At 39.1% G+C, this 27,957-nt stretch overlaps 1 protein-coding gene and 1 long non-coding RNA gene across 7 annotated transcripts in view; one reads left to right on the plus strand and one right to left on the minus strand.

Moving 5' to 3' along the window:
- On the plus strand, nt 1–27,947 carry LOC143691365 (uncharacterized). The gene is made up of 4 exons (XR_013179490.1): nt 1–60; nt 149–263; nt 24,631–24,796; nt 26,932–27,947. It is a non-coding gene; the product is annotated as an uncharacterized LOC143691365 (long non-coding RNA).
- DLGAP4 (DLG associated protein 4) overlaps nt 1–27,957 on the minus strand; it is a 173,586-nt gene that overhangs the window by 3,219 nt on the left and 142,410 nt on the right. For all 6 annotated transcript variants that reach the window (XM_077169696.1, XM_077169693.1, XM_077169684.1 and 3 more), the window contains one exon: nt 655–746. In XM_077169696.1, the coding sequence (XP_077025811.1) occupies nt 655–746 (92 nt within the window). The remainder of the gene's footprint in view (nt 1–654; nt 747–27,957) is intronic.

A 27,957-nucleotide genomic window follows, 5' to 3' on the forward strand; every position in this document is an offset into this window, starting at 1 on the left:
GTGGAAATTACTGGCCACAGTCCCACAGTGAGGTGGGGAGCAGCCTGGATTCACACCCAGGTGAGTTACAGAATCATGTTGTTTTCCTCCCATCATTCTATCCCGTGCCAATACATCCTCATCACCCACTGCTCCTGTACCCTGACAGGTCCTCTGACCACCCCGAGGAGTGAGTCTATAGCCCCGAGCCAGTTGGAGAGCCTCCCCCAGGAAAAGCTGCCAGGACCTGCTTCTGGCTCCCCTAGGGCCAGACCTTCTAACAGGTAAGGGTAAGGAGAAGGAAACCCAGCAAGCCTCGTGGTAATTTTCCTATAGTTCTTACTTTGAGTTGTACACTTAGACACAGCATATACTTTTGTGTATGTATAAATTGTGCTGATTTTAAATTTTTATATGGCTGTCTTTATGGACAGTTTGATTTTCTATTGTTTCATTTTCTATTTTTCAACAGCATTAGAGAGCAGAGAGGGCAATTCCTGGCCCTTTTTTGTGCCAGGCACTGTAGCACTGTGCTGTCACATGGCGCCTCCTCATGTCACAGAGGAGGTCCCTGCAGCCTTGAGGGGCTAGGCAGGGGCAAGCTCAATCCAGTTGGGGGATTTGACAGGAAGCCAGAGGCCATGAGCCCCAGCATGCAGGAAGAATTGTACTCACCAAGTTTTGCTCGCAGAGGCCCCGGAACTGCTGGAATTTCTGGGACATCAGTAACTGGGCACTACCCACAGCACTGAGGACTTTTCCTAAGACTGAGAAAGAGAAGGTAGAGAAAGACTGATTTAGCAGAGCACACGGCTTTATCCCCACCCCCCTTAGGGATACAGATCATTTGGTGATTGATAGCAGTTGGTTTTCATTTTATTTACACATTAATCCATTCTCCTTGTGAAAAATGCAAACAATACAGATAAAGTAAGCAACATCTGTTCATTTCTAAGGATATTTTATGGCAGTGAATTTGGAGACTGTTTAAATGGGAACATTACCCAGAAAAACATATAAATACTGCCACGGACTCAAAAAGAAATATAGAAAATCTTATCAGACCAATAACTCTTAAAAAATTGAAGCAGAAGTTAAAAATCTGCCAAGAAGGAACAGAAAATCCCTGTCTCATGTATTCAGATTGTTCCGGAGATTAGAGATAGACATTATAATGCATTTCAGGAGCCCTGAGAGCAGCAGGGTACTTCAAAATAAACACTGTTTAGTACAGCAATGCAAGGTTATCTTTTAGTGTGACTTCTAGGTTTACAGTGCTGGCATAAATACTGTTTCCACTTCTACCCTTAGAAATCACTGAAAATCAAAACAAAGTAAATAAGAAACTGAAACGTCAATTGTTGCTGACAAAACTCTGAAGCAAATGCAGTGACAGCCACACAAGGTTGTTGGCTCTTGGGGTTGTAGGACTCAGATGAAGGTGGTAGTTTTGAGTTTTCCAAAATGTTGCACACCCCAAGGAGAGAAGGTGGTATCTTTCATTTGGAATAAAGAGGAGTGTGGATTATAGCAGGAGCTTTCCTGAACCTGGTTCAGCACCAAGGAGAAGCCTGGAAAGTGGGAGAGAGGAGAAAGGGGCTCTGTACTGTAAGCAGCCCTGCAGTTCCTTGGGGAAGAAGAAAAGGCCAAAGCTGCTCACCCATGTACCCATCTGCCTGCCAAAAGAATTCCTCCTAGTCTGGGACACAGTCCTGGCCCCCTTCCCACAATGATCTATTTATGTATCAAGAAAGAATTTGCCTCAAGAAATTAGTAATTAAACAGAAATTAAAATAGGAGCTAATCAAACATATTACAAGAACAACGAATAGATGAACATTCACCAGAAAACTGTTGCCATGGAACAGATGAAACTTGTGACATGTAGCCATAAGTATGTAAAACAAGTTTAAACGCAGAGATAGGGGTAGCGCTCAAAAAAGAGATGATGAGACATAAAACATGAGCTCAGAACCAGTGCCAGAGGAAAATAAGGTTATCACAGAAACAAGGTCCACACTGGAATCAGCACAAAGAATAAATGCTTCTGAAAATTAGTAAGGGACATGGAGAGTGGGACTGAAAAAGCTTCAACTGCTTGATTAACAAAACAAGCTGGTGGGAGTAAAACGAACCCTAGAACGGGAATAAACAGAAAAGTCTCTCCTGATAATTCCTGACCATAAACCTATACTCCTGTTTTAAGAAGTAAAAGTAACTAAATGTATTAAAAAGGAAAGACAATCAAAAATAAACGTCAAGAGACACAGAAGAGGGCGGAAGATTTAATATGCAAAGTTCTAAAAGGAAAGAACAGAGGGAATGGAAGAAAAATATTCAAAGAGATACTGGTTAAGAATTTTCCAGAAATGATGGATGACAGCCAGCCCTCAGAGTCAGGAAGTAAAATGAATCCTAAACTGTATTCAACCCTAATTCATAGTAAAACCAAAGACAAAGAAGCTCTTAAGTGCAGCCTATGGGAAAGGAAAGAGTACTGCTAAAGGAATGAAGTGGACAGCAAGCAAACTTCCCAACTACAACAACGGACAAAGACTGTAGAACAGTAAGTATATTCAAAGTACCAAAAGAAAAGCATTGTCAACTTAGAGTTCTACAAAGGAAAATGAGAAGAAGGTCCTGAGATCTAAGAAGGAAACGGGAGCTAGTAAAACAAAACTAATGAGCAAGTCTGAATAAAACATGGTATAAAATCATAGCATAAGGTTAAAAATGTGGGGTTAAAAAATAATGGCAGGTAAGTTAACTGGTAAGTGATTAGAGTTAACATACCCTAAAGTTCTTGAATGTTCAGAGGAAGGTAATCATATTTGATAAGTTAAATATGCTTGGGTAATCACTAAAAAAAAAAGGATAACTTTTACCTACCAAAGAGGAATAAAGGGGATGAAAGGGCAACAAATCGCAAATCAATTCAAAAGAAAGAAAGCAGAAAAGAGATGGAGGAGAAATCACTAGGAAAATGAAGACAATTCTTAACCCATATATTATAACATGGCTCCTAATGCATAAGGCAAAAAGTAACAGACTATAAGGAGAATCAGATAAATCCATTGTCCCTGTGGGAGATCTCAGCATAGCTCTCTCAGTGGCTGACAGGTAAAACAGACCAAAAAGAAAGGGTCAAAGAATATTTGATTCACTTAACAAGCTTGATCTAATGAACATAATATAGAATCTTAAACCCAGTGACTGCAAAATACACTTTCTTCTCACACTTGTATAGAACAGCTACTAAAACTGACCACGTTTCAGAACATAAAATATATTTAAACAAATTCCAAAGAACGGGTATCTTACAGATCATGTTTTCTGACATTAATATAATTAGGTTAGAAACCAATAATGAAAACATAACTAATAAATTCCTATATGCACTGAAAAAATACACTGTTAACCCATGGACCAAAGAAATCATAATGGAAATTGGAAATACTGCAGATCCTAACTTGTCAGACATGGCTAAAGTAGTACTTAGAGGGAGGGGTATTAGCTTAAAAGCTTATATTACCAAAAAAATAAAGGACAGGCTGAAAAACAAATGACTTAAGCATCCAACTTAAGACATTAGAAAAAAGAGGGAAAATAGCAGAATAAAAAACAACATATAATATAGAAGTGATAAAATTAACAAATCCTACCAGACTGTTCAAGATAAAAAGAGGTGCAAATAAAAAAGACTGGGACTGTAAAGGGGCAGCTGACACAGCTACACTGGAAAAAAGAGATAAATGAGAGTTCTGAGCAGGCCAGTGGGAGGAGGGCCGAGCGGGGAGAGTGGGCGCTCCTGGACTCTGTCCTCCTACCAGAACAACTATTAAACAGGCAGGAACTGTCTGAATCAGTTGTTTTAAAACTCTGTAAGCACCCCGGGAACAGCAGGGGTTAGAGCTGGAAGAGGGTGGTAAACGCAGTACACTGCTCTCTCCGCATGGCAGCTACCAGCACTCATCCCCCACTCTTGTGGCAGGCTGCCATGAGGGCCATCCCTTGGCTAGCTTTCTGGTGACAAAAAGGGACTTAAAAATCCTCTTCTCCAAGACACTTGGTAGGCACAGCTGATCATCACCGATGAAAACTTTCGATTAATGACTTTGCATTGCCGGCGCAGCTCTGAGGACAGCCATTGTTTTCAGCCAACCCCAGACAAAGGCCGTGGTAGAGGAGACTTTAAGACGATGACTTCCTCAGGGCTATGGGGACAGCTAAAGAGCTGCATTTTCTGGGCAGGCCCTGAAAGCTCAGCTTTGGGGAGCTGTGGAGCTTTCCTGGCACGCCTCCTGGCCCTGTTTTGGCTGGGGAAGAATGACTAGGGAAAGTCCTTTCCGATTTGCACCTCCTCCTAGAATTTGTCCTGCAGGCAAAAACAGTGAGAGAGAACAAAACGAGTTTAAGAAACTCTAGAGGTGGACAATCTGGGGCAAAGGCTTGTTGGCTTCAAATACCCAGGAGAGGGCGGTCTGTCTACTGGGAAGCTGAGGGATCAACCAAACCCACTGTAATCAGGGGAACGCCAAAGCAACTAATAAGCAAAAGCCTAGGACAAGACAGGGAAAACCCTGCATGCTGCATTCGTGTTGGGCAGATCTGCCTGATAGGACAGCTGAAGCTCAAGAAAATGTATTTTATCACCACTGGCTACAAAATCAAGAAACAGACATCTCAGGGAATAAATCCTAGAGTTAACATTTTAAAAAATTATCATGTACAGTGTGCAACAAAAGAGTATATGATGAAGACACAGGAAAAGATGGTCCATCCAAATGAAGAGGATAAAATCCAGAAAACACCAACGAAGAAGACCATAATGTGATCATATTGATAAAGCCTTAAAAAAAAAAGATCTTAAAAATATTCAAGGAGATGAAGGAAAATACAGAGAAAGAACTAAGGATCTCAAGAAAACAATGAATATGCAATGAGAATATGAGAAAAGAGACATCTTAAAAAGGAACCAGAACCACTGGAGTTACCACAATAATCGAAATGAAAAATCCCCAGGAGAATTTCAACAGCAGATTGGAACTGGCAGAACAAGCAGTCAAGACCCTTGAAATGAGTCAGGCTAAGGAGCAGAAAGAAAAAAGAATTATGAAAAGTGAAAACAGCTTAAGACACCGCTGGGACATCATCAAGTATATGAATATACACAGTACGGGAATCTCAGAAGGAGAAGAAAGAGAGAAAGAAGCAGAAGGAATATTTAAAGAAATACTGCCAGAGAACTTCCCAAAGGTAGCAAAAGACATGAATGTGTACATCCAAGAAGCCCAGAGAACACCAAACAGAATAAAAATGAAGAAAAATACACACTGTCATATATTCCCACACTATTGCCTCAACAGATGAGAGAGTTCTGAAAGCAGCGTGTTATGTGCAAAGGAGCCCCACTGAGTGCCAGTTTTCTTTTTTTTGTTTAACAGAAATCATCGAAATCAGAAGGCAGTAGGTTGGGGAAGTACTTCAAGTGCTTAAAGAAAACAACTGCCAATGAAGAATAATGAAAGAGATTAAGACATTCCCAGGTAAACAAAAGCTGAGGGACTTGATCCCCACTAGACATGTTCTACAAGCAAGACTAAAGAGAATTTCAGCCTGAAAGGAAAGGACACTAGACAGTGACTCAAAGCAGCATAAAGAAATAAAGACCTTTGGTAAAGGTAACCATTTGGGTAATTATAAATGACAGTATTATTATAGTGCATTGTTTGCTGTCGTGCTGGTGTGAAGCTGTTATGTTCCCCATGAAAAGCCTATGTTCTTTTAATCCATCCTGTGGGTGCAGGACTGTTGTGGTTGCGACCTTTTGTTTAGGTTGTTTCCATGGAGATGTGATCGAGTCCATTAAAGGTGGGTCTTAATTACCTTGCTGAAGTGCTTTATGAGACAGTAAAATGCAGAGAGAGTTTGGAGAGAGCTCAGAGAGAAAGAAAACGCTCCAGGAGAAGCCAGAAGGACCCATGGGAACTGAGAGAGCCATTTTGAAACCAGAATACAGGAGAGAAGGATCGGTAAATGTCACCATGCGCCTTCCCATGTGACAGAGGAACCCCCGATACTAGCAGCCTTTCCTCAGAGAAGGTATCTCCCTCATGATGCCTTAATTCAGACATTTTCATGGCCTTAGAACTATAAATTTGTAACCCAATAAATCCCCTTTGTAAAAGCCAATCCATTTCTGGTATATTGCATTCTGGTGGGTTTAGCAAACTGGAACGAGTATGTAACTTTACTTTTTCCTACAAGTGCTAAAATGCAAAGTAATGATAAATCTATGGTTTGGGACATACAGTGAACAAAGATATAAATTATAACAAGTACAAAAAAAAGGCGGCACAGAGGAGTATAGGAAAAGTATATCTGAATGCTACTGAAGTTGATAGCAAACCAAAATATAATTGTTATTTATTTAGGATGTTAAGTTTTTTAATGTAATTTTATTGAGATATCTTCACACACCATACAATCCATCCATCCAAAGTATATAATCAGTGGCTCACAGTATTGTGCATTCATCACCATAATCAATTTTAGTACAATTTCATTCTTCCCTCCCCCACAAAAAGAAAAAAGAAAACCCCCAAAACCCCATATCATCCCTTAGCTAGCTTTCTGGTGACAAAAAGGAACTTGAAAACCCTCTTCCCAAGACACCTGGAGGCACAGCTGATCATCACCGGCCAAGACTTTTGATTAATGACTTTGCACTGTAGGCGGCAGCTCTGAGGGCAGCCACCGTTTTCACCCCGATTACTGATCCCTAGTATTGGTGTGGTAAATTTGTTACTGTTAATGAAAGAATATGAAAATATTACTGTTAATCATAGTCCACAGTTTGCAATAGGTACATTTTCCCCATATACTACTCTACCATTAACTCCTTGTAATAGTGTTTTACATTTGTTCTAGTTCATGAAAGAACTTTTTTCTTTTTTTATTAATTAAAAAAATTAACAACAAACAAAACATTGATATCACTCCATTCTACATATATAATCAGTAATTCTTAGTATCATCACATAGTTGCATATTTATCATTTCTTAGAACATTTGCATCGATTTAAAAAAGAAATAAAAAGACAACAGAAAACAAAATAAAATAACAGAGAAAAAAAATTATACGTACCATACCCGTTACCCCTCGCTTTCATTTATCACTAGCATTCCAAACTAAATTTATTTTAACATTTGTTCCCCCTATTATTTATTTTTATTCCATATGTTCTACTCTTCTGTTGATATGGTAGATAAAAGGAGCATCAGACACAAGGTTTTCACATTCACAGAGTCTCATTGTGAAAGCTATAGCACTGTTCAATCATCATCAAGAAACATGGCTACTGGAACACAGCTCCACATTTTCAGGCAGTTCCCTCCAGCCTCTCCACTACATCTTGAACAACAAGGTGATAGCTACTTAATGCATAAGAATAACCTCCAGAATAACCTCTCAACTCTGTTTGGAATCTTTCAGCCATTGACACTTAGTCTCATTTCACTCTTCCCCCTTTTGGTAGAAAAGGTTTTCTCAATCCCTTGATGCTGAGTCTCAGCTCATTCCAGGATTTCTGTCCCACGTTGCCAGGAAGGTCCACACCCCTGGGAGTCATGTCCCACACAGAGGGGGGAGGGTGGTGAGTTTGCTTGTTGTGTTGGCTGGAGAGAGAGGCCACATCTGAGCAACAAAAGAGGTTCTTTAGGGGGTGACTCTTAGGCCTAAATTTTAAGTAGACTTGACCTATCCTTTGTGGGGTTAAGTTTCATATGAACAAACCCCAAGAATGGGGGCTCAGCCTATAGCTTTGGTTGTCCACACTGCTGTGAGAATATCAAGAATTCAACTTGGGGAAGTTGAATTTCTCCCCACTCTCACCATTCCCCGAAGGGGGCTTTGCAAATACTTTTCCACTCACTGATCGAATCACTCTGGGATTCATCGGGGCATCACTCTGGACAAACCAACAAAATCTCATGTCCTACCTGAGATTCCAAGTACTTATGGCGTTCAATCAAACTATCTACATAAGTTATATTAGGAAATGCACTAGTCAAAATATAAATTTTGTAACAAAAACATTTTTTGCTTTAGTCTCACACATAAGGTGACGTTTTAAAATATTAATTACCATCTATTTTCAGTACCCTGCAATAATGACATTCCTTTGTTCTTCCTCATGCAAAAACATTTTTAAAATTTGTACATTGTACATTTCACTATTATTATACACTCTAGGCATCCTAGAGAAAGAACTTTTAATATCTTTTTTTTTTTTTTTGTATGGGCAGGCACTGGGAATCGAACCCAGGTCTCTGGCATGGCAGGCGAGAATTCTGCCACTGAGCCACCATGGCCCACCCAGAACTTGAAAATATTTTTACTGTCAATCACAGTCATCTTCCACCACAAGATTCACTGTTACACAGTCCTATGTTTTAATCTCTAGCTTTCCTTTAAGTTTAGAGTCAAACATGACTCTAAACTTTCCCTTTCAACCACATTCACACACAATTCAGCCCCTGTAATTAAGATCACAATAACATGCTACCATCATCTCTATCCATGGTAATAACCACAATGAAAATAGTTGAAATATGTATCTAAATAGAAATGACAAGGCACTCAATATGGTACAACACAAAAAATCAAATAAATATAAAAGTAGGCATTAAATTCTCACAAGCAGTGTGGACAACCAAAGCTATAGGCTGAGCCCCCAGTCTTGGAGTTTGTTCATATGAAACTTAACCCCACAAAGGATAGGTCAAGTCTACTTAAAATTTAGGCCTAAGAGTCACCCCCAAGAGAGCCTCTTTTGTTGCTCAGATGTGGCCTCTCTCTCCAGTCAACATGACGAGCAGTCTTACCACCCTCCCCCTCTCTGCGTGGGACATGACTCCCAGGGGTGTGGACCTTCCTGGCAACGTGGGACAGAAATCCTGGAATGAGCTGAGACTCAGCATCAAGGGACTGAGAAAAACCCTAGAATGAGCTGAGACTTAACATCAAGGGATTGAGAAAACCTTCTCGACCAAAGGGGGAAGAGTGAAATGAGACTAAGTGTCAATGGCTGAGAGATTCCAAACAGAGTCGAGAGGTTATCCTGGAGGTTATTCTTATGCATTAAGTAGATATCACCTTGTTGTTCAAGATGTAGTGGAGAGGCTGGAGGGAACTGCCTGAAAATGTGGAGCCGTGTTCCAGTAGCCATGTTTCTTGATGATGATTGAACAGTGCTATAGCTTTCACAATGAGACTCTGTGAATGTGAAAACCTTGTGTCTAATGCTCCTTTTAGCTACTATATCAACAGAAGAGTAGAACATATGGAATAAAAATAAATAATAGGGGAAACAAATGTTAAAAATTTAGTTTGAAATGCTAGTGGAAAATGAAAGTGAGGGGTAAGGGATATGGTATGTATAATCTTTTTTTTCTCTATTATCGTTTTATATTTTTTTCTGTTGTCTTTTTATTTCTTTTTCTAAATTGATGCAAATGTTCTAAGAAATGATGAATATGCAACTATGTGATGATATTAAGAATTACTGATTGTATATGTAGAATGGAATGATATCTTAATGTTTTGTTAATTTTTTTTAATCAATAAAAAAAAGTAGGCATTAAGAGAAGAACTGAGAAACAGAAAAGGTATAAGACATACAAAATAGCAGAAGAAAATCCTGCATCATCAGTAGTGACTTTAAATGTAAATGAATTAAACCCTTTAATCAAAAGGCAGAGATTGGCAGAGTGGATAATAAAAAGCATGACCCAGGGCAGGCCACGGTGGCTCAGCAGGCAAGGACGCTTGCCTGCCATGCCAGAGGACCCGGGTTTGTTTCCTGGTGCCTGCCCATGTAAAAAATTAAAAAAAAAAAAAAAAAGCATGACCCAACTATATGCTCTCAGCAAGAGACTCACCTTTAATGCAAAGATACAAATAGGGTAAAAGTGAAAGGATGGAAAAAAGTACACCATGCAAGTAGTAACCAAAGAGAGCTAGGGTGGCTGTACTTATAATAGATAAATTAGATTTTAAGTAAAAAACAGTTACAAGGGACAAAGATGGTCATTATATACTGATACAACAAGAAAATGTAACAATTATAAATATATATGTACCTAACAGCAGAGCCCCAAAATATATGAAGCACATATTGACAGATTTGAAGGAAGAAACTGACAGTTCTACATTAATAGTAGAAGACCTTAACACACCACTTTCAATAATGGATAAACATTTAGTCAGAAGATCAATGAGGAAATTTAAGACTTGAAGATAATTTAAGCCAACTACACTTATCTGACGTATATAGAACACTTCACCCAACAAAACCAGAACATACATTCTTCTCGGGTGCACACGATCATTCTCCAGGATACACCATATGTTTGGTCACAAAGCATGTCTCAATAAATTTAAAAATATTGAAATCATACAAAATATATTCTCCAACCACAATGGAATAACACTAGAAATCAATAAATGGAGAAATGGAAACTTCACCCAAAAATAATGTGGAAAGTAAACAACACATTTTTAAATAATCAGTGGACTAGAGAGGCATGCACAAGCAAAATTCAGAAGTATCTTGAGGTGAATGAAAATGATACAACGTCCCAAAACCCATGGGATGCAGTGAAGGCAGTGCTGAGAAGGAAATGTGTAGCTCTAAATGCTTACATTAACAAAGAAGAAGACTTCAAATCAGAGGCCCAACTACAATACTGAAATAACTAGAAAAGAAAAGCAAACTAAACCCAAAGTGAATGGAAAGAAGGAAATACCAAAAATTAAAGTAGAGATAACTGAAATAGAAAAATAAAAAAGAACAGAATAAAAAAAGCGAAAGTTCATTCTTTGAAAAAAATCAATAAAATTGGCAAACATTTAGCTAGAGGAACAAGGGAAAAGAAAAAAAGAGGATACAAATAAGAATCAGAAATGATTGCCAGCAGATGCCGGCCACGTGCCTTCCCAGCTGACATAGGCGTTCTGGATCCACTGGCCTTTCTTGAGGCAAGGGATGTTTCCCTGGACGCCTTCATTTGGACATTTTTATGGCCTTATAACTGTAAACTTGTAACTTAATTAATTCCTTTTATAAAGCCAAAAAAAAAAAATCAGGAATGATAATGAGGACATTACTACTGACCTTGCTGAAATTAAAAGGAGTATAACACAAGAATGAAAGAGGACCCTATCTTACACCCTACACAAAAATTAACTCAAAGTGGATCAAACACCTAAATATAAGAACTAGCACCATAAGCATTCTGGAAGAAAATGCAGGGAAGCATCTTCAAGACCTAGCAATAGGAGGTAGCTTCCTAAACTTTACACCCAAAGCACAAGCAACAAAAACAAAAATAGATAAATGGGAACTCCTCAAAATCAAATGCTTCTACACTTCAAAAGACTGTCAAAAAAGTGAAGAGGCAGCTAACTCAATGGGAGAAAATATTTGGAAATCACATATTGGACAAAGGTTTGATTTCCTGTGTATACAAATAAATCATACAACTCAACAATAAAAGAACAAGCAACCCAATTATAAAATGGTCTAAAGATATGAAAAGGCATTTTTCTGAAGAGCAAACACAGATGGTTCAAAAGCACATGAAGAGATGCTCATTTCCATTGGGTATAAGGGAAATGCAGATCAAGACTACAATGAGCTACCCCCTCACACCTATAAGAATGGCTGTAATTAAAGAAACAGGAAACTATAAATGTTGGAGAGTATATGGAGAAACTGGGACACTTATGCGCTGCTGGTGGGAATGTATAATGGTGCAGCCACCATGGAAGACTGTTTGGCAGTTCCTTAGGAAACTAAGGATTGAGTTGCCCTATGATCCAGCAATAGCACTACTTGGTATATACCCAGAAGAGCTAGCTGAATGCAACGACAAAAACAGACATTTGCATACTGATGTTCAAAGCAGCAGCATTCACAATCACCAAAAGATGGAAACAAACCAAATGCTCATCAACAGACGAGTGGATCAACAAAATGTGGTGTATACATACGATGGAATATTATGCAGCAGTAAGACAAAATGATGTCCTGAAGCACATGACAAGATGGATGAGCCTTGAGGAGATAATGCTGGGTGAAATTAGCCAGACACAAAAGGACAGATACTGTATGATTCTACTTTTATGACCAGCATAAAAGTAAAGTCAGAGGTTTATAATACAGAATATAGGGGACTTAGAGAGTCATGGAAACTTAGAGATGGGTGAACCATTAGCTAATAAGGTTGAACTCCAATGAAAAGGAATAGATAGGAGTGAAAGTGGTTCTCTAGTGGGTCTGTAAGTAATATTATCATATTGAAGATGAACAAGATTGAAAGGGGTTGTATAGACCTACGTGTCTCACTGATGAACACTAGAAATATGAATTAGTCCTCATAAGAATTACTTCAAAGATATGATTCTTGTATAAAGAGTGTTTAAGTCCAGGGTCCAGGGGGAAAACTGCTATTGCATGCTATGAGCTATGTTCAAAAGGAAAGCTTCAGCACTACTATAGCAACAGCTATGGTGAGGGTGTGTTTATTGGTTTTCTTTCTCTTGAGAACAATGAAATGATCTAAAATTGAGAATGGTGATGGATGTTGACTTTGGGCCTTCTACATGATGCCTGATGAATGCAGGTGGCTGAAGGATGCAGTGACAGAGAAGTAGAATGGCGAACGATGGTGTATGCTTAAGAACAAAGGTTGTGCTGCTACAAAAAGGAACAAAGTCGTGAGGCATACAATGATGTGAATGAACATATGAGATATTTGATGAGACAAAATAAGCCAGAAACAAAAGAACAATAATGGTATGGTCACCTTTAGAAAATGTTTATAAGAAAACAGGGGCCTAGACTGTAAGCTTTTAGAGCAGACACATTAAGTCCAGAGTGGTGATTATCATCTCTGGATTTTGAGAGGCTGTTTTATGTATATAACCTGATATTTAGAGGCCAAACGAAGCCAAACAGATTGGGGTTAAAGTAATTCAGAACACAGGGATAAGGAAGACAGTGCCTACATTTTAGAACTACACTACTCTTATAGACCAATGGAAGAAAGGTTTATTTGATCTGGAACTGAAATCTTCTGTAGTGTATAATCTAATTCAACCTATCTCTATAGCTCACTTGAACAAGTGAAACACGGGGAGCACAGAATTAAAAAAGGACTGTAATGGGGTTTGTTCATATGAAACTTAACCCCAAAGGATAGGTCAAGCCTACTTAAAATTAGGCCTAAGAGTCACCCCCAAGAGAACTTCTTTTGTTGCTCAGATGTGGCCTCTCTCTCCAGCCAACACAGCAAGCAAACTTACCACCCTCCCCATCTCTACGAGGGACATGACTCCCAGGGGTGTGGACCTTCCTGGCGATGTGGGACAGAAATCCTGGAATGAGCTGAGACTCAGCATCAAGGGATTGAGAAAAACCCTAGAAGGGCTGAGACTCAGCATCAAGGGATTGAGAAAACCCCTAGAATGAGCTGAGACTCAGCATCAGGGGATTGAGAAAACCTTCTCGACCAAAAGGGGGAAGAATGAAATGAGACAAAATAAGTGTCAATGGCTGAGAGATTCCAAACAGAGCTGAGAGGTTATCCTGGAGGTTATTCTTAGGCATTAAATAGACATCACCTTGTTAGTCAAGATGTGCTGGGGGGAACTGCCTGAAAATGTAGAGCTGTGTTCCAGTAGCCATGTTTCTTGAAGATGATTGTATAATGATATAGCTTTCACAATGTGACTGTGTGATTGTAAAAACCTTGTGTCTGATGCTCCTTTTATCTACCTTATCAACAGACAAGTAGAACATATGGATTAAAAATAAATAAATAATAGGGGGAACAAACATTAAAATAAATTTAGACTGAAATGCTGGTGATCTGTGAGGGGGAGGGGTGGGGTTACGGTATGTATGAATTTTTTTGTTTTCTTTTTATTTCTTTTTCTGAATAGATCAATGAAAGGGAGGGGTAAGGGGTATGGTATATATATATATTTTTTCTGTTTTCGTTTTATTTCTTTTTCTGAATAGATGCATATGTTCCAAAAAATGATCATGATGATGAATATGCAACTATGTGATGATATTGTGAACTACTAATTATATATGTAGAACGGAATGATCAAAAATTGAAAAAAAAAGTTAAAAAGGACTGTAAGAGGATACTATGAACAACTGAATAGCAATAAATTAGATAGTCTAGATGAAATGGGCAAATTCTTACAAACACACAAACTACCTATATTTACTCAAGAAGAAACAGAAGATCTCCAGCAAACCAATCACTAGGTAAAGAGACTGAATCAGTAATCAAAAATCTCTCAACAAAGAAAAGCCTAGGACCAAGTGGCTTCACAAGGGAACTGTACCGAACATTCCAAGAAGATGTGCCTCGAGTTCCGCTCAGACTCTTCCAAAAAAAATTGAAGAAGAGAGAATGTTCCCTAATTCATTCTATAAGGTCAACACCACCCTCATATCAAAGCCAGATAAAGATACAGCAAGAAATCTACAGACCAATATCTCCTATGAATATAGATGCAAAAATCATCAACAAAATGCTAGTAAACTTAATCAAACATAATGTTAAAAGAATTATGCGCCATGATCAAGTGGGATTTATCCCTGGTACACAAGGTTGCTTCAACAAAAGGAAATCAATTAATGTAATAGACAACAATGAAGGAAAAAAATCACATGTATTTCAACTGATGCAGAAAAGGCATTTGACAAAATCCAGCACCCCTTCTTGATGAAAACACTTAGAAAACTATGAATAGGAGGAACCGTCCTCAACATGATGCCATGTATGAAAAGCCCACACTAACATCTACTTAACGGTAAAAGATTGAAAGTTTTTCCTCTAAGATCAGGAACAAGACAACGTTGCCCACCATCTCCACTGCTCTTCAACATTGTACTGGAAGTTCCTGCCAGAGCAATTAGGCAAAGAAATAAAAAGCATCCAGATTGGAAAGGAAGAAAAACTTCACCTATTTGTCTATGACACAATCCTATATACTGAAAATCTTGAAAAATCAACAACTAAGCGCCTAGAACTAGTAAATGAATTCAGCAAAGTGGCAGGTACAAGATCAACATCCAGAAATCAGTAGTGTTTATATACACATACAATGAAAAATCAGAAGATAACATCAAGAAGAAATTTCATTCAAAATAGCAACTAAAAGAATACAAAATGTAGGAATAAATCTAACCAAGGAAGTAACGAACTAGTACACAGAAAGTTGAAAAGCATTGTTAAAAGAAATCAAAGACCTAAATAAATGGAAGGACACTCTGTGTGCATGGATCTGAAGACAAAATATCATTAAGATGTCAATCCTACCCAAAGCAATTTACAGAATCAATGCAATTCCAATAAATATTCCAAAAACCTTCTTTGCAGAAATGGAAAAACTAATCATCAAATTTCTATGGAAGGGTGAGAGGTCCCAACTAGCTAAAGCCATCTTGAATAAGAAGAAGGAGGTTGGAAGATTCACACTTCCCAATATTAAAGCTGTTACAAAGCCACAGTAATCAAAACGGTACCAGTCACATCTGGAAATTCCACAAATATAGGGAAGCTAAACAACATGCTCTTAAACAATCAGTGGACCAAGGAAGAAATTGCAAAAGAAATTAGTAAATATCTTGAGATGAATGAAACTGAGACTATAACATATCAAAACTTAAGGGATGCAATGAAGCACTGCTGAGAGGGAAATTTATAGCCCTGAGTGCCTAAATTAAAAAGGAAGAAAGAGCTAAAACCAAAGGCCTAACTAAGAACAGCAAACTAATCCTAAAGCAACTGTAGGAAATAAATCACAAAGATTAGAGAAGAAATAAATGAAATGGAGACCAACAACAACCACAAAAAACAACAGAGAGAATCAATAAAGCCAAAAGTTGGTTCTTTGAGAATATCAATTAAATTAACAAACCCTTAGCTAGACTGACAAAGGCGAAGAGTAGACACAAATCAACAAAATCAGAAATAAGAAGGGGGTCACTACCATGGACCCCAAAGAAATAAAAAAGACATTAGGGATCTATGAACAACTGTATGCCCAAAACTAGGAAACTCTGATGAAATAGACAATTTCCTAGAAACACACAAATAACCACTCAACTTGAGAAGAAACAGAAGACCTCAACAAACCAATCACAAGAGATGGACTCAGTCATCAAAAATCTTCCAACAAAGAAAAGTCCAGGGCCAGATGCCTTCACGGGGGAATTTTACCAAACATTCCAAGAAGAATTAACACCATTCCTGCTCAAACTCTTCCAAAAAATTGAAGAAGAGGGAACACTATCTAACTCATTCTATGAAGCCAACATTACCCCAATAGCAAAGTCTGCTAAAGATACAAGAAAACTACAGACCAATCTTTCTAATGAATATACATGCAAAAATCCTCAACAAAATACAAGTCAAATCCAACATATTAAAAGACTTATATACCATGACCAAGTAGGTTTTATTTCAGGTACGCAAAGGTGGTTCAACACAAGAAAATCAATTAATGTAATACACACATCAACAAATCAAAAGAGAAAAACCACACGATCATCTTGGTTGATGTAGAAAAGGTAATCGACAAAATCCAGTGTTCTTTCTTGATAAGAACACTTTGTGAGGCAGGAATAAAAGGAAACTTCCTCAACACGATCAAGGGCATATATGAGAAACCCACAGCTGACATCATAGTCAATGATGAGAGATTGAAGGCCTTCCCTCTTAGATTGGGAACAAGACAAGGATGCCCACCATCACCACTGTTATTCAACATTGTGCTACAAGTTTTAGCTAGAGCAATTAGGCAAGACAAAGAAATAAAAGGCATCCAACTGAAAAAGGAGGAAGTAGGGGTTAAAAGGATAGTTTAGTAGTAGAATATTTGCCTGCCATGCGGGAGACCTGGGTTTGATTCCTGGCCCATGCACTTCCCTCCCAAAAAACAAACAAAAACAAACACACAAATTCAACAAATGGTCCTGCAATAATGGGATACTCACATGGAAAAAGAATGACGTGTGACCCCCACCATACAGTATTACAAAAAAAAAAAAAAGGAAGATGTAAAACTTTAACTATTTGCAGATGACATGATCCTATATTTAAAAAATCCTGAAAAAAATACAACAAAGCCACTTGAGCTAATAAAAATGTACAGCAAAGCAGTGAGATACAAGACCAATATGCAAATATCAGCAGGGTTTCTTTACACTAGTAATAAGCTATCCAAGGAGGTAATCAAGAAAAAAAATTCCATCAAAAATAGCAGCTAAAATAATGAAATATCTAGGAATAAACTTAGCTAAGGATGTAAAGGACCTGAACACAGAAAACTAGAAAACACTGCTAAAAGAAATAAAAAATAAATGGAAAGACACCCTATGTTCATGGATTGGAAGGCTAAATGTCATTAAGATGTCAATTCTACCCAAATTGATCTACAGATTTAATGTAACACCAATCAAAATTCCAACAGCCTATGTTGCAGAAATGGAAAAGCTGATTTATTTGGAAGGGTAAGGGCCAAAAAATCTTGAAAAAAATGAAATAGGAGGGCTCATGCTTCCTGACTTTAAAGCATATTATAAAGCGACAGTGGTCAAAACAGGATGGCATAAAGACAGATAAAGATCAATGGAACTGAATTAAGAGCTCAGAAACAGATCCTCAGCTCTATGGTCAATTGATTTTTGACAAGGTTCCCAAATCTTTGTCAGTAACAGACAGAACAGTCTCTTCAATTAATGGTGTTGGGAGAGCTGGATAGCCATATATCCAAAAGAATAAAGAGGACCCCCATCTCACTCTCTATACAAAAATGAATTAAAAATGAGTCAAAGACCTAAATATAAGGACCATAAAACTCCTAGAAGAAAATAGAGGGAAACATCTTCAAGATCTACTGACAGCAGATAGTTTCCCAGACCTTGTACTCAAAACACAAGCAACAAAAGAAAATTCAGATAAATGGGATCTCCTCAAAATTGAAAACTGTGCTTCAAAGGACTTTGTCAAAAGGGTAAAAAGGCAGCCAACTCAATGGGAGAAAATATTTGGAAACCACATATCTGATAAGGGTTTGCTATTCAAATTATATAAAGAAATCCTACAACTCAAAAATAAAAAGACAAACAGCCCAATTGAAAAATGGACAAAAGAGATGAATGGATATTTATCCAAAGAGGAAAAACAGTTGGCTAAAAAGCACATGAAAAGATACTCTTCTTTACTAAGCTATTCTAGTTTGCTAGCTGCCAGAATGCAACACACCAGAGATGGATTGGCTTTTAATAAAGGGGGATTTATTTTGTTAGTGCTTCAGAGGAAAGGCAGCCAACTTTCAACTGAGGTTCTTATATGGGAAGACACAGGGCAATCTCTGCTGGCCTTCTCTCCAGGCCTCTGCGTTCCAAAAACTTTCCCTGGGGTGATTCCTTTCTGCATCTCCAAAGGCCTGGGCTGAGCTGCTAGTGCTGAGATGAGGTATGCCGTGCTGCTTTGGCTGTGTTACGTTGCACTCTCTCATTTAAGCACCAGCCAGTTAAGTCAAACATCATTCATTGCAGCAGGCACGCCTCCTAGCCAACTGCAGATGTAATGAGCAACAGATGAGGTTCACATACCATTGGCTCATGTCCACAGCAACAGAACTAGGTGCCTTCACCTGGCCAAGTTGACAACTGAATCTAACTACGACACTAGCTATTAGGGAAATGCAAATCAAAACCACAATGAGATATCATTGTATACCTACTAGAATGACCACTATTAAACACAGGAAACCACAAGTGTTGGAGAGGATGTGAAGAAACAGAACACTTAATTCACTGTTGGTGGGAACTTAAAATGGTACAGCTGCTGTGGAAGACAGTTTGGCGCTTCCTCGGAAGGTTAAGTATAGAATTACCAAATGAGCCAGTAATCCCACTACTCAGTTACAGAAGATCTGAAAACAGGGATGTGAACACACACTTGCACAATGATATTCATAGTGGCAATATTCACAATTGCTAAAAGGTGGAAACAACCCAAGTGTCCATCAACCAATGAATGGAAAAAAAAATGTGGTATATACATACAATGGAGTATTATTTAGCAGTAAGAAGGAATGAAGTTCTGAAGCATGCCAGCAACATAGATGAACCTTAAGGACATTATGCTGAATGCGTCAGACACAAAAGGACAAATATTGTATGATCTCATTAATATGAACTAATTATAATATATAAACTCATAGACATAAAATCTATAATATAGGTTACTGGGGATAGAATGAAGTTAGAGAATGGGGAGTGGTCACTTAATATGTGCAGAATGTTGAACTCAAATGTTTGAAAACAGATAGAGGTGACGTTAGCATGTTATCTGTGAGTATAATAGTGCTGAATTATGAGTGAATTTGGTTGAAAGGGGTAAAGTCATACATGCCACCAGAAGTAAAGCTACAGGTGATAATATGGGAATGTGCAACAGTTAATCTTGTGGATGATGACTGTGATTAACAGTACAAATATAAGAAAATTCTTTCAGAACTAGAACAAATATATGACACTATTACAAGGAGTAATAAGAGAGGAATATATGAGAAAAAAACATACCTTTTGCAAACTATGGACTATAATTCACAGAAATATCTTAATTTTTTTAATTAATGGTAACAAATGTACTGCACCAATACTAGGAGTCAGTGATAGAGGGAAATAGAGGTATGGGATGTTTTGAGTTTTCTTTTATATCTTTATATTATTATTATTATTATTGAAGTAATGAAAATGTTCTAAAAATGGATTTTAGTGATGATTACACAACTGTGTCATGATACTGGGAGCCACTGATGGTATACTTTGGATAGATTGTATGGTGTGACTACATCAATAAAATTGCATTAAAACAAAAACCAGCAAGATACTGGCATAATGACAGACAATAGACCAATGGAATGAAATTGAGAGCTCAGAAATCAACCTTCACATTATGGCCAATTGATTTTTGACAAGGGGGCAAAGACCACACAATTAGGAAAGAATGATCTGTTCAACAAATGGTGTTAAGAAAACTGTATCTCAGTTTGCTAGAAAAAAAAGAGGACCCCCTACCTCACAATTTCTATAAAAATCAACTTAAAATGGATCAAAGACCTACATAGCAGAGCTGAACTATCAAACTCCAAAAAGAAAACACAGGGAAGCATCTTCAGGACCTTGTGTTAGGCAATGGTTACCCTAGACTTTCCTCCCAAAGCACAAGCAACAAAAGAAAAAATAATGGGACCTCATCAAAATTAAAAACTTTTGTGACACAAAGGACTTTATCATGAAAGTCAAACAACAACCTACACAAAGGAAATATTTGAAAATCACATTATCTGATAAAGGATTAATTATCCAGACTATATAAAGAAATCCTTCAACTTAACAAAAAGACAAACAACCCAATTAAAACATGGGCAAAAGACTTGAATAGATTTCTCTCTGAAGAAGATATTACAACTGGCCAAAATGTACATGAAAAGATGCTCAACATCATTAGCCATCAGGGAAATGCAAATCAAAAGCACAATAAGATACCTTTTACAACTACTAGAATGGCTGCTATTAACAAAACAAAATAACAGGTGTTGGAGAGGATGCAGAGAAATGCAGAAAATCATTCACTGCTGGTCTAAAATGCAATGTAAAATGGTGCGGCCACTGTGGAAGACAGTTCGGTGGTTCCTCAGAAAGCTAAGTATGGAACTATCAACCCGGCAGCCCACTATTAGGTATACAGAACATGTATTTGCAGACCTATGTTCAAGTGGCGTTATGAATATTGATGGATTCAACATTAGAAAATTCTACTAGTGACTTCTGATTCTGGCTATGACAAACCAGGTAGTATCAGATAAAGAGAACCTTTTCTCCCACCAAAAACAACTAAGAAAAGTAAATAAAAAAATCTCTTCCAGACATTAAATAATTACCTCAGCAGCCAGAATTTGAGAGGCTAAGATCCCAGTGAGAAGAGAAACAATAGTGAGATGAGTCTGCTATTCTTTACCGTTTCCACTCTGAGGAATCTTCCAATTTATGAGCAGCACAAGGCCTCCCTTCTCAAAACTTCCTATTTACTCCCCACCTTCTCTGAAGTTTTCACTCTGCTTCCACCTGCTACATCTCTCCTCAAATACTGCCTCCTTTTTGTGGCCATGGAGGAACTATTTTTTTCTCCACTTGGGCACTAATTCAGTTCTTTCTCACTACTCAGGGATATCACTCCAACAGTGACCTTTCTTGCATGATGAAGTTCCCCTTTGTTGGGATTCAATCATGTACCCCCAAAAAGACATGCTTAAGACTTAAATCTGTATTCCTGTTGGTGTGAACCTGCTTGTAAATAGGACCTTTGAAGATGTTATTATTAAACTCAGTTGCGAATAAGATCTCCCAAGATCCTATTTAGATGAAGCCAAATTGAATCAGGGTGGGTCTTAACTGATATGCCTGGAGGAAATCTGGACGCAATCAGAAGCCGGAAGTCAGAGCAAGGAGGAGAAAGAGTTACCATGTGTGTGGCCACCAGAATGCCACTGACTTGGGGAGAAAGCAGGGCCTTGCTGACACCTTGACTTTGGACTTGCAGTCCAAAAGAATTTGCAACTAAGCAAATTCCTGTTGCTTAGGCCAACCCACTGTGTGGTATTTGTCATAACAGTTCTGGCAAACTAAGATAACGTTCTCTACAAGGTAATTTTCAACAACATATAAACTTGCTTATATTATCACTCAGTTAAAAAAAAAAAAAAAGAACATTTTCCCACCCTCTGTCCTTCTATTTTGCTGCTCCCCTTTACAGAAAACTCAATAAATATGCCTATACTTTCTGTCTCCATTTCCTCTCCTGTCTTCTCTTAATCCTTCTCCAATCAGGCTTCCCTTTACCATCACCCTCCCGTCCTGACCGTTCCACCCCCCCCCCCAAATCCATCACCATCACCATCACCACTCCAATGAAATAGCTCTTCAGAGTGTCCTGTGTTTTCTACATTCCAGAATCTTACTCTTTCTTTGAAATCTCCATGGTCATGGCCATCTTCTCTCACCCAAATTACTGTGACATCCTCCTAACTCATCTCCTAACTTCCACCTGTGCACCTCCCAACCCCCAAGTCCCATGTGAACACAGAAGCAAAGATAATCTTTAAAAAGAATATCAGGTCACAGCACGAAGACTCTCCAGCAATTTCTCTTCCCTATGCCACCACTCTGACCTCCTTTTCCACCTCCCTCCTCCTGGCTGTTTGCTGCAGCCACACCAGCCCCTTCCCTAGGCCTTGACCTTGTCGAGAACTTGCCCACCGCTGTAGTTCTCTTCTCCTGGAAAGCTCTCCTCCCAAATCTCTCCATGACGTACCTCCCTCCCTTCTGCAGGATTCTGCCTCAAGGACACCTGTAGAAGCCAAGAGTTTAAAGCAAGACCTACAGAATTTGTTGCAAGCTGCTGGCCTCAGGATGGCTGCAGTAAACTGTGGAGATTGTTATGTAGAGCAGTCTGGGAGGAAGAGAATGTTTACCCCAAACAGTTATGTTAAGTATGAAGAACACTGTGAGATAAGAATCTTGCTCCCTCAGGAAATGCCTGCATATCTATTGACATCCTGTGGTATATAACTAGGATCTGGTTGAGAATAAAATTGTCTGAAGTCTGTCTGAAGTAAACTCAAGCTTCAGACCCCCTGAGCCCGTCTGTGTCTTTCTTTCTTTCTTCCTTTCTTTTTTTCTCATCATTCCTTAATATCCTTCGAGCTCCGTCTCAATAGGAAGCAACAGTCACCTTAACTGAAGGGCCACTTGAACACCTTGGTAGGGCAGCAGCATCACCCCCACCCAGGCAACACACCATCCTGCCTCCTATGCCCGATTTTCTCCACTGCAGGTCTAGCCACCTGACATATTATATATTTACTTGTTCTTATTTGGTTATTTGTTGTCTCTCTCCTGTCCTCTTGAAGAATGGAAGCTCCAAGAAAGCAGAAGCCTTCACTGTTTTGTTCACTGCTACATTTCCAGAAGCCAGGGCAGTGCCTGGCACAGGGGCTGATACTCTAAATGCTCACTGAACAAATGAGAAGGTCAGGATCAAAAGAAGGACACCTGCGCTCACCCTGCTATTCTGCACGGTGCTGAAGGTCCTTCCATGCATTCACACGAGACTGGGCATGAGACGTGGGAAGATGAGAAAGGCAGGTACAAATGTGCCCCTGTCAGCAGACAATGTGATCATTTATGACGAAAACCCAAGAGAACTGAGGTTACCGGACACAAGATCATCGTACAAGATGAAACATTTCTACACACTAAGTAATAACTAAATAAAAATACAAATATAAAAAGACCCATTTTATTATGGAAACAGAAACTACAAAGTACCAAGAAATAAATCTGATAAAAACATGTAATTACTTTCATAGAGAAAGTAATTCAAACTTGAATAGAAGGATATAAAAGCAGGCCTGAATAAATGGAGAGGTAAACTTTATTCGTGGCTGAGAGGTCTCAATATTTGAAAGGTATCAGTCCTTTCCAAATCAATCTGTAAATTCACTCCAATTCTAGACAACATTCCAGAAAAAATTTTCTGAGGAACTCGACAAACTAATTCTAAAATTAATGTTGGAAAATGAAGATATAAAAATAATTTTTCTTTCTGGAGAGATAAAAACAAGGAAAGGGGGCATTCACCCTATCAGATATCACGGTATATTACAAAGCTCTGGTAATTAGAAGTTGCATTAACACAGAAATAGACCAAAACAAAAAAAAACAGACAGCAGGACAGAACGGAGCCGGGAAATACACCCCTGAGCATTTGGAAGTCTGACAGGTGATGACTTACCAGCAGGGAAAGGAGACACCAGTAAATAGCATTATGACAACTGGCTTTTTATGTGGATAAATAAAATGTGACTCTAGAATGTGAAAATATAATCTGTGGATGGATTAAATGTCTAAATATGCAAACTAAAACTAAAAAACCCATAAAACTTTAAAAGCAGGAAAAAATCTCTGCCTTTGGAACACAGCAGCAATCTTAAGACTCAAGGTACAAAACATTTAGGAAAAGATTAATAAATATGAATATCAAGATTAAAGGTTATGGTGGTAAGAGATCATTCATTTAAAAATTCAAACAATAGTATGGGAAAAATACTGGTACAGAAATAATAGACATCTAAACATCCACATACATAAAGAAATTCAAATCAAACATTGACAATCCAATAGAAAAATGGATGGAGGATACGAGTAATTCACAGGAAAAAAAGTCCAAAAGGCAGTTATCAAATGAAAATACAGTTTCTCTCGTAACCAAGTAAATACAAAATAAGTCAGCCAGATAAAATTTCTTACTCATCAAATGATTTAAAGTCTGATAAGATCAAGTGCCAGGGAAAAGTTGAGGGAAATGGCAACTTGGAAATTTGAAACACTGCTAAGGAAAGTAATTAGGGTAACATCTTTGGGGTACAATTAGGCAGGACCGATTAAAATGTAAAATGTGTCTTCTCTCCCACCTATTCTGTCCAAGGTCAGTACCCTAGAAAACTGCCCTCATGTGGTACCCAGACACATGCACCAGCGACGTTCTAAGTGTTGATAAAATACTGAAAATAACTAAATATCCATTATGAGGAAAAGGGGCAAAGACTAGCGACTGAACATCCTACAGAATCTAACAGAAATGATCTCGGTCTGTAAGTATCAAACGGCACTGAACCCAAATCATAATGTTGAATAACAAAATAGTTCTTTTAACTGCTTCATAGTAGTGGATGTAACCTGTTCTTTACTGTGGGGACTGTATTTTCCAAAGATGACCCCAGCATCATTTCCCACTGCGCTGTCTGACCCTTGTCACGTGTGCACCATGAGGTGGTTTCTAGATGCCCCCTAGATCCGGGTGTGTAGATCTAGGTGGGCTTGTGACTTGCTTGTGGCCAACTGAATGCAGGAGAAGAGCCGCTGTGTGAAACGCTCACACTTGGAGCCGAGAGCCATTCTGAAGGAAATGTGACTGCCCTAAGGCTGCCACGCTGCTCCCGAGGAAGCAAGGTCACGTGGGGAGGACAGTTATAAGCACCCCGGTCAGCAGCGTGGTCTGTGAGTCATCCTGACACACGAGTGAATGAGCCTTACAGGGAATTCCACCCTGCAGCTGTCAAGACATCCCTGTCCCTTGTGTCTTTCTAGCTGAGGCTCCAGACATTATAGAACAAAGGAGCGCTTGCCATGCCCTTTCTGAATTCCTAACCCCTGGTCATTATAAATGGTGGTTGCTTTGTACCAGGAGGTTTGGAGTGATTTGTAACATGGCAGCAAAGAGGCCTGCCTTATCTGTTATTATGTATAATACAGCAAAGAAGTCCTTGTACATACCTCTATACATGAGAGTTCTTTAGGGGAGATACTAAAAAGGAAACTTGCACTCCAACTGCCCTTTGGTCAAAGTGGAGGAGGACACATGCCTGTTTCTAATAATGTTAGCTTCATCGATGATTGTAATAAATGCTACCATCTGTTGGGCCCTTACTAAGGGCTTTATGTTCCTTATCTCACGTAATACTTAGAACATCCCTGAGGTTCGGTACTGGGCTACTCAATTCATAGGTGAGGAATCGGAGGCCAGGAAGAATGAAGGGATGCACTCAAGGTCTCTCAAGCCTCCTTTCTTGCCATAGTGGGAGAAATGGGACGATGAAACCCCCTTCTCAAGCTGCCAGCTCCATGTCTACCCCTCTTCACCTCTGATCCCCTAGCTCTGAGGCCGAAGGTTTGGCCTCCTTTTCTTTGTTATCAGCTCCTTGCCTGGACTGCATTTGTCCAGAAAGCAGAACGAATGCACCAGGCACAGCTGCTCCCATTCGCCACCCACCACTCAGGGTCAGGAACCCCTCATACACGGATTTCTCATATCCAGACCACAGGTTGAGGGGTAAGGGTCATTATCACTAATACACAGGTGAGGAGAGCTAGGTTCAGAAAGGTAAAGCCATTTGCCTGAGATCACACAGCTAGTGAGTGGCAGGACCAGAGCCACTTTACTCTGGGTGCCTGTCTCCTCTTTTAAATATGCTCTCTGGGTTGCAGGGAATAACAAAATGACAAATGCTGAGTGCTGGCTCCTGGTAAGTTCTCCAGTGTTCAAGGCTCCCTCTGGTTCTCCACTCACTTGGATCAGTCCTGATCAATCCCCATGCCACAGGAATTTCAACTGACTATGTCTAAACCTTCATTTTATCCCTGCCTTCCCTCAATTGCAAGAATGACATCTGCATAAACTGACCTCTGCCATCTTACCTCTCGAAGAGCTCCTTCTTATTCAATCAAGCATGCCCCTCATACTTCGTCTTTCAAGTTACTGGCCTTTCCATCCACTTGTGGTCTGAACCGAAAAGGCAGAGTTACCCACCTGACTTCTGTGCCCCGTCACCTGTCAGACACCAAATCCAGTCCATTTGGAATGGTCAGAAACTTTTCTCGTGTCCATCCATTCCTTCCTCCTCCATTCCCACTGCCCCACCCTCTACTTCCAGGGTATTTTTTTCACACTACAATCAAGGTGATCTTTCTAAAAGGAAAATCTAACCATGTCATATTGCTTCAGATTATTCAACTGTCCCCACCTACAGGGCAATGGCCCAGTACCTTCACCTGGTATTTGAGGCCCTTCACAGTTGCCTTTCTGCTTTTGTGACCCACATCTTCCTCTCCCCATCCCTTTCTTTTCAGCTGCAGTTCCTGGAAAATGCCACTCCCTTTCATGATTCTGTGCCTTTGCACATGCTGGTCCCCTAATCTAGATTGCCTTCTCTCCCCTTCCTGCCTTCAGATATCCTCCAAGGTCAAGCTCAAATGGAACCTCCTTGGTGAAGCTTTTCACAGATAAGCAGACAACTTGTGGCCACAAGTCAGAGCCTTGAGCAGATGGCTATCTACACTTTAATCAGAGAAAGCATTATCATGTTCACGAGGAGATGTGGTTCCAAGAGATGGAAGTATCTACGAAGATCAAGGTCAAGTTTAAAGGTCTTTAGATTTAGATAGGAAGATAACACAAATATATTCAAGAGAAGTAACCACCTGGGTGGGTGCTGCTAATTTCTCTGAGCAGTCAGAATGCATTATCTTGGATCCAAGGGACATGAGCTATGTGACTACATCCATCTGTAAGTTATGGTCAGTGATGTAGGACTATGAAAAATGGCTTCATCCAGAGGCTGGTCTCAAAGGCAGAGGTTGGAGTCTCGTTATTAACAAATGTCATCATGTTGAAAGGGCAAACCCTTCCCCCAAAACTATACGGAAGGGTAACACCAATATTGTTTAACATGATATAATTTCCTTAGCAAGCAAGCATTTTCTCACTCCAGAAGATTTAAACACAGTATAGAAGTTTTTGAGACTCAAACCCACTGCATCAACATTTTGGCAACAGGGATCTGGGAATCCCATACCAGTCTTATTCTCCTGATCTGGCTATCCAGTATGGCAGCCGCTAGCCACATGGGACTAGCAAGGACTTGAAACATGGTTTGTCTGAATTGAGATGTGTTGTCAAGACTTAGTTTGAAAAGGAATGTAAATATTTAGTAACTTTTTTTCTATTGAATACATGTTGAAGTACTATTCAGAAAATATTGGATCAATTAAATTATTAATTTCAATTCTTTCCTTTTACTTCCTAAATGCAGTTCCCAGAACATTTAAAGTCACACTTGTGACTAGCATTATCTTTCTAGATATTCTGAATTTGGGCTACCAGGCAGTGTGGAGGGCACTGCCAATGCCATGGCATTTAACGCTCCCTTCCTCTGCCCTGCTCCTAGAATGTCAGCAACCAGACCTGTTCCCCCAC

This window comes from Tamandua tetradactyla, chromosome 1, assembly GCF_023851605.1.
Source record: "Tamandua tetradactyla isolate mTamTet1 chromosome 1, mTamTet1.pri, whole genome shotgun sequence".
Classification (NCBI taxonomy): domain Eukaryota; kingdom Metazoa; phylum Chordata; class Mammalia; order Pilosa; family Myrmecophagidae; genus Tamandua; species Tamandua tetradactyla.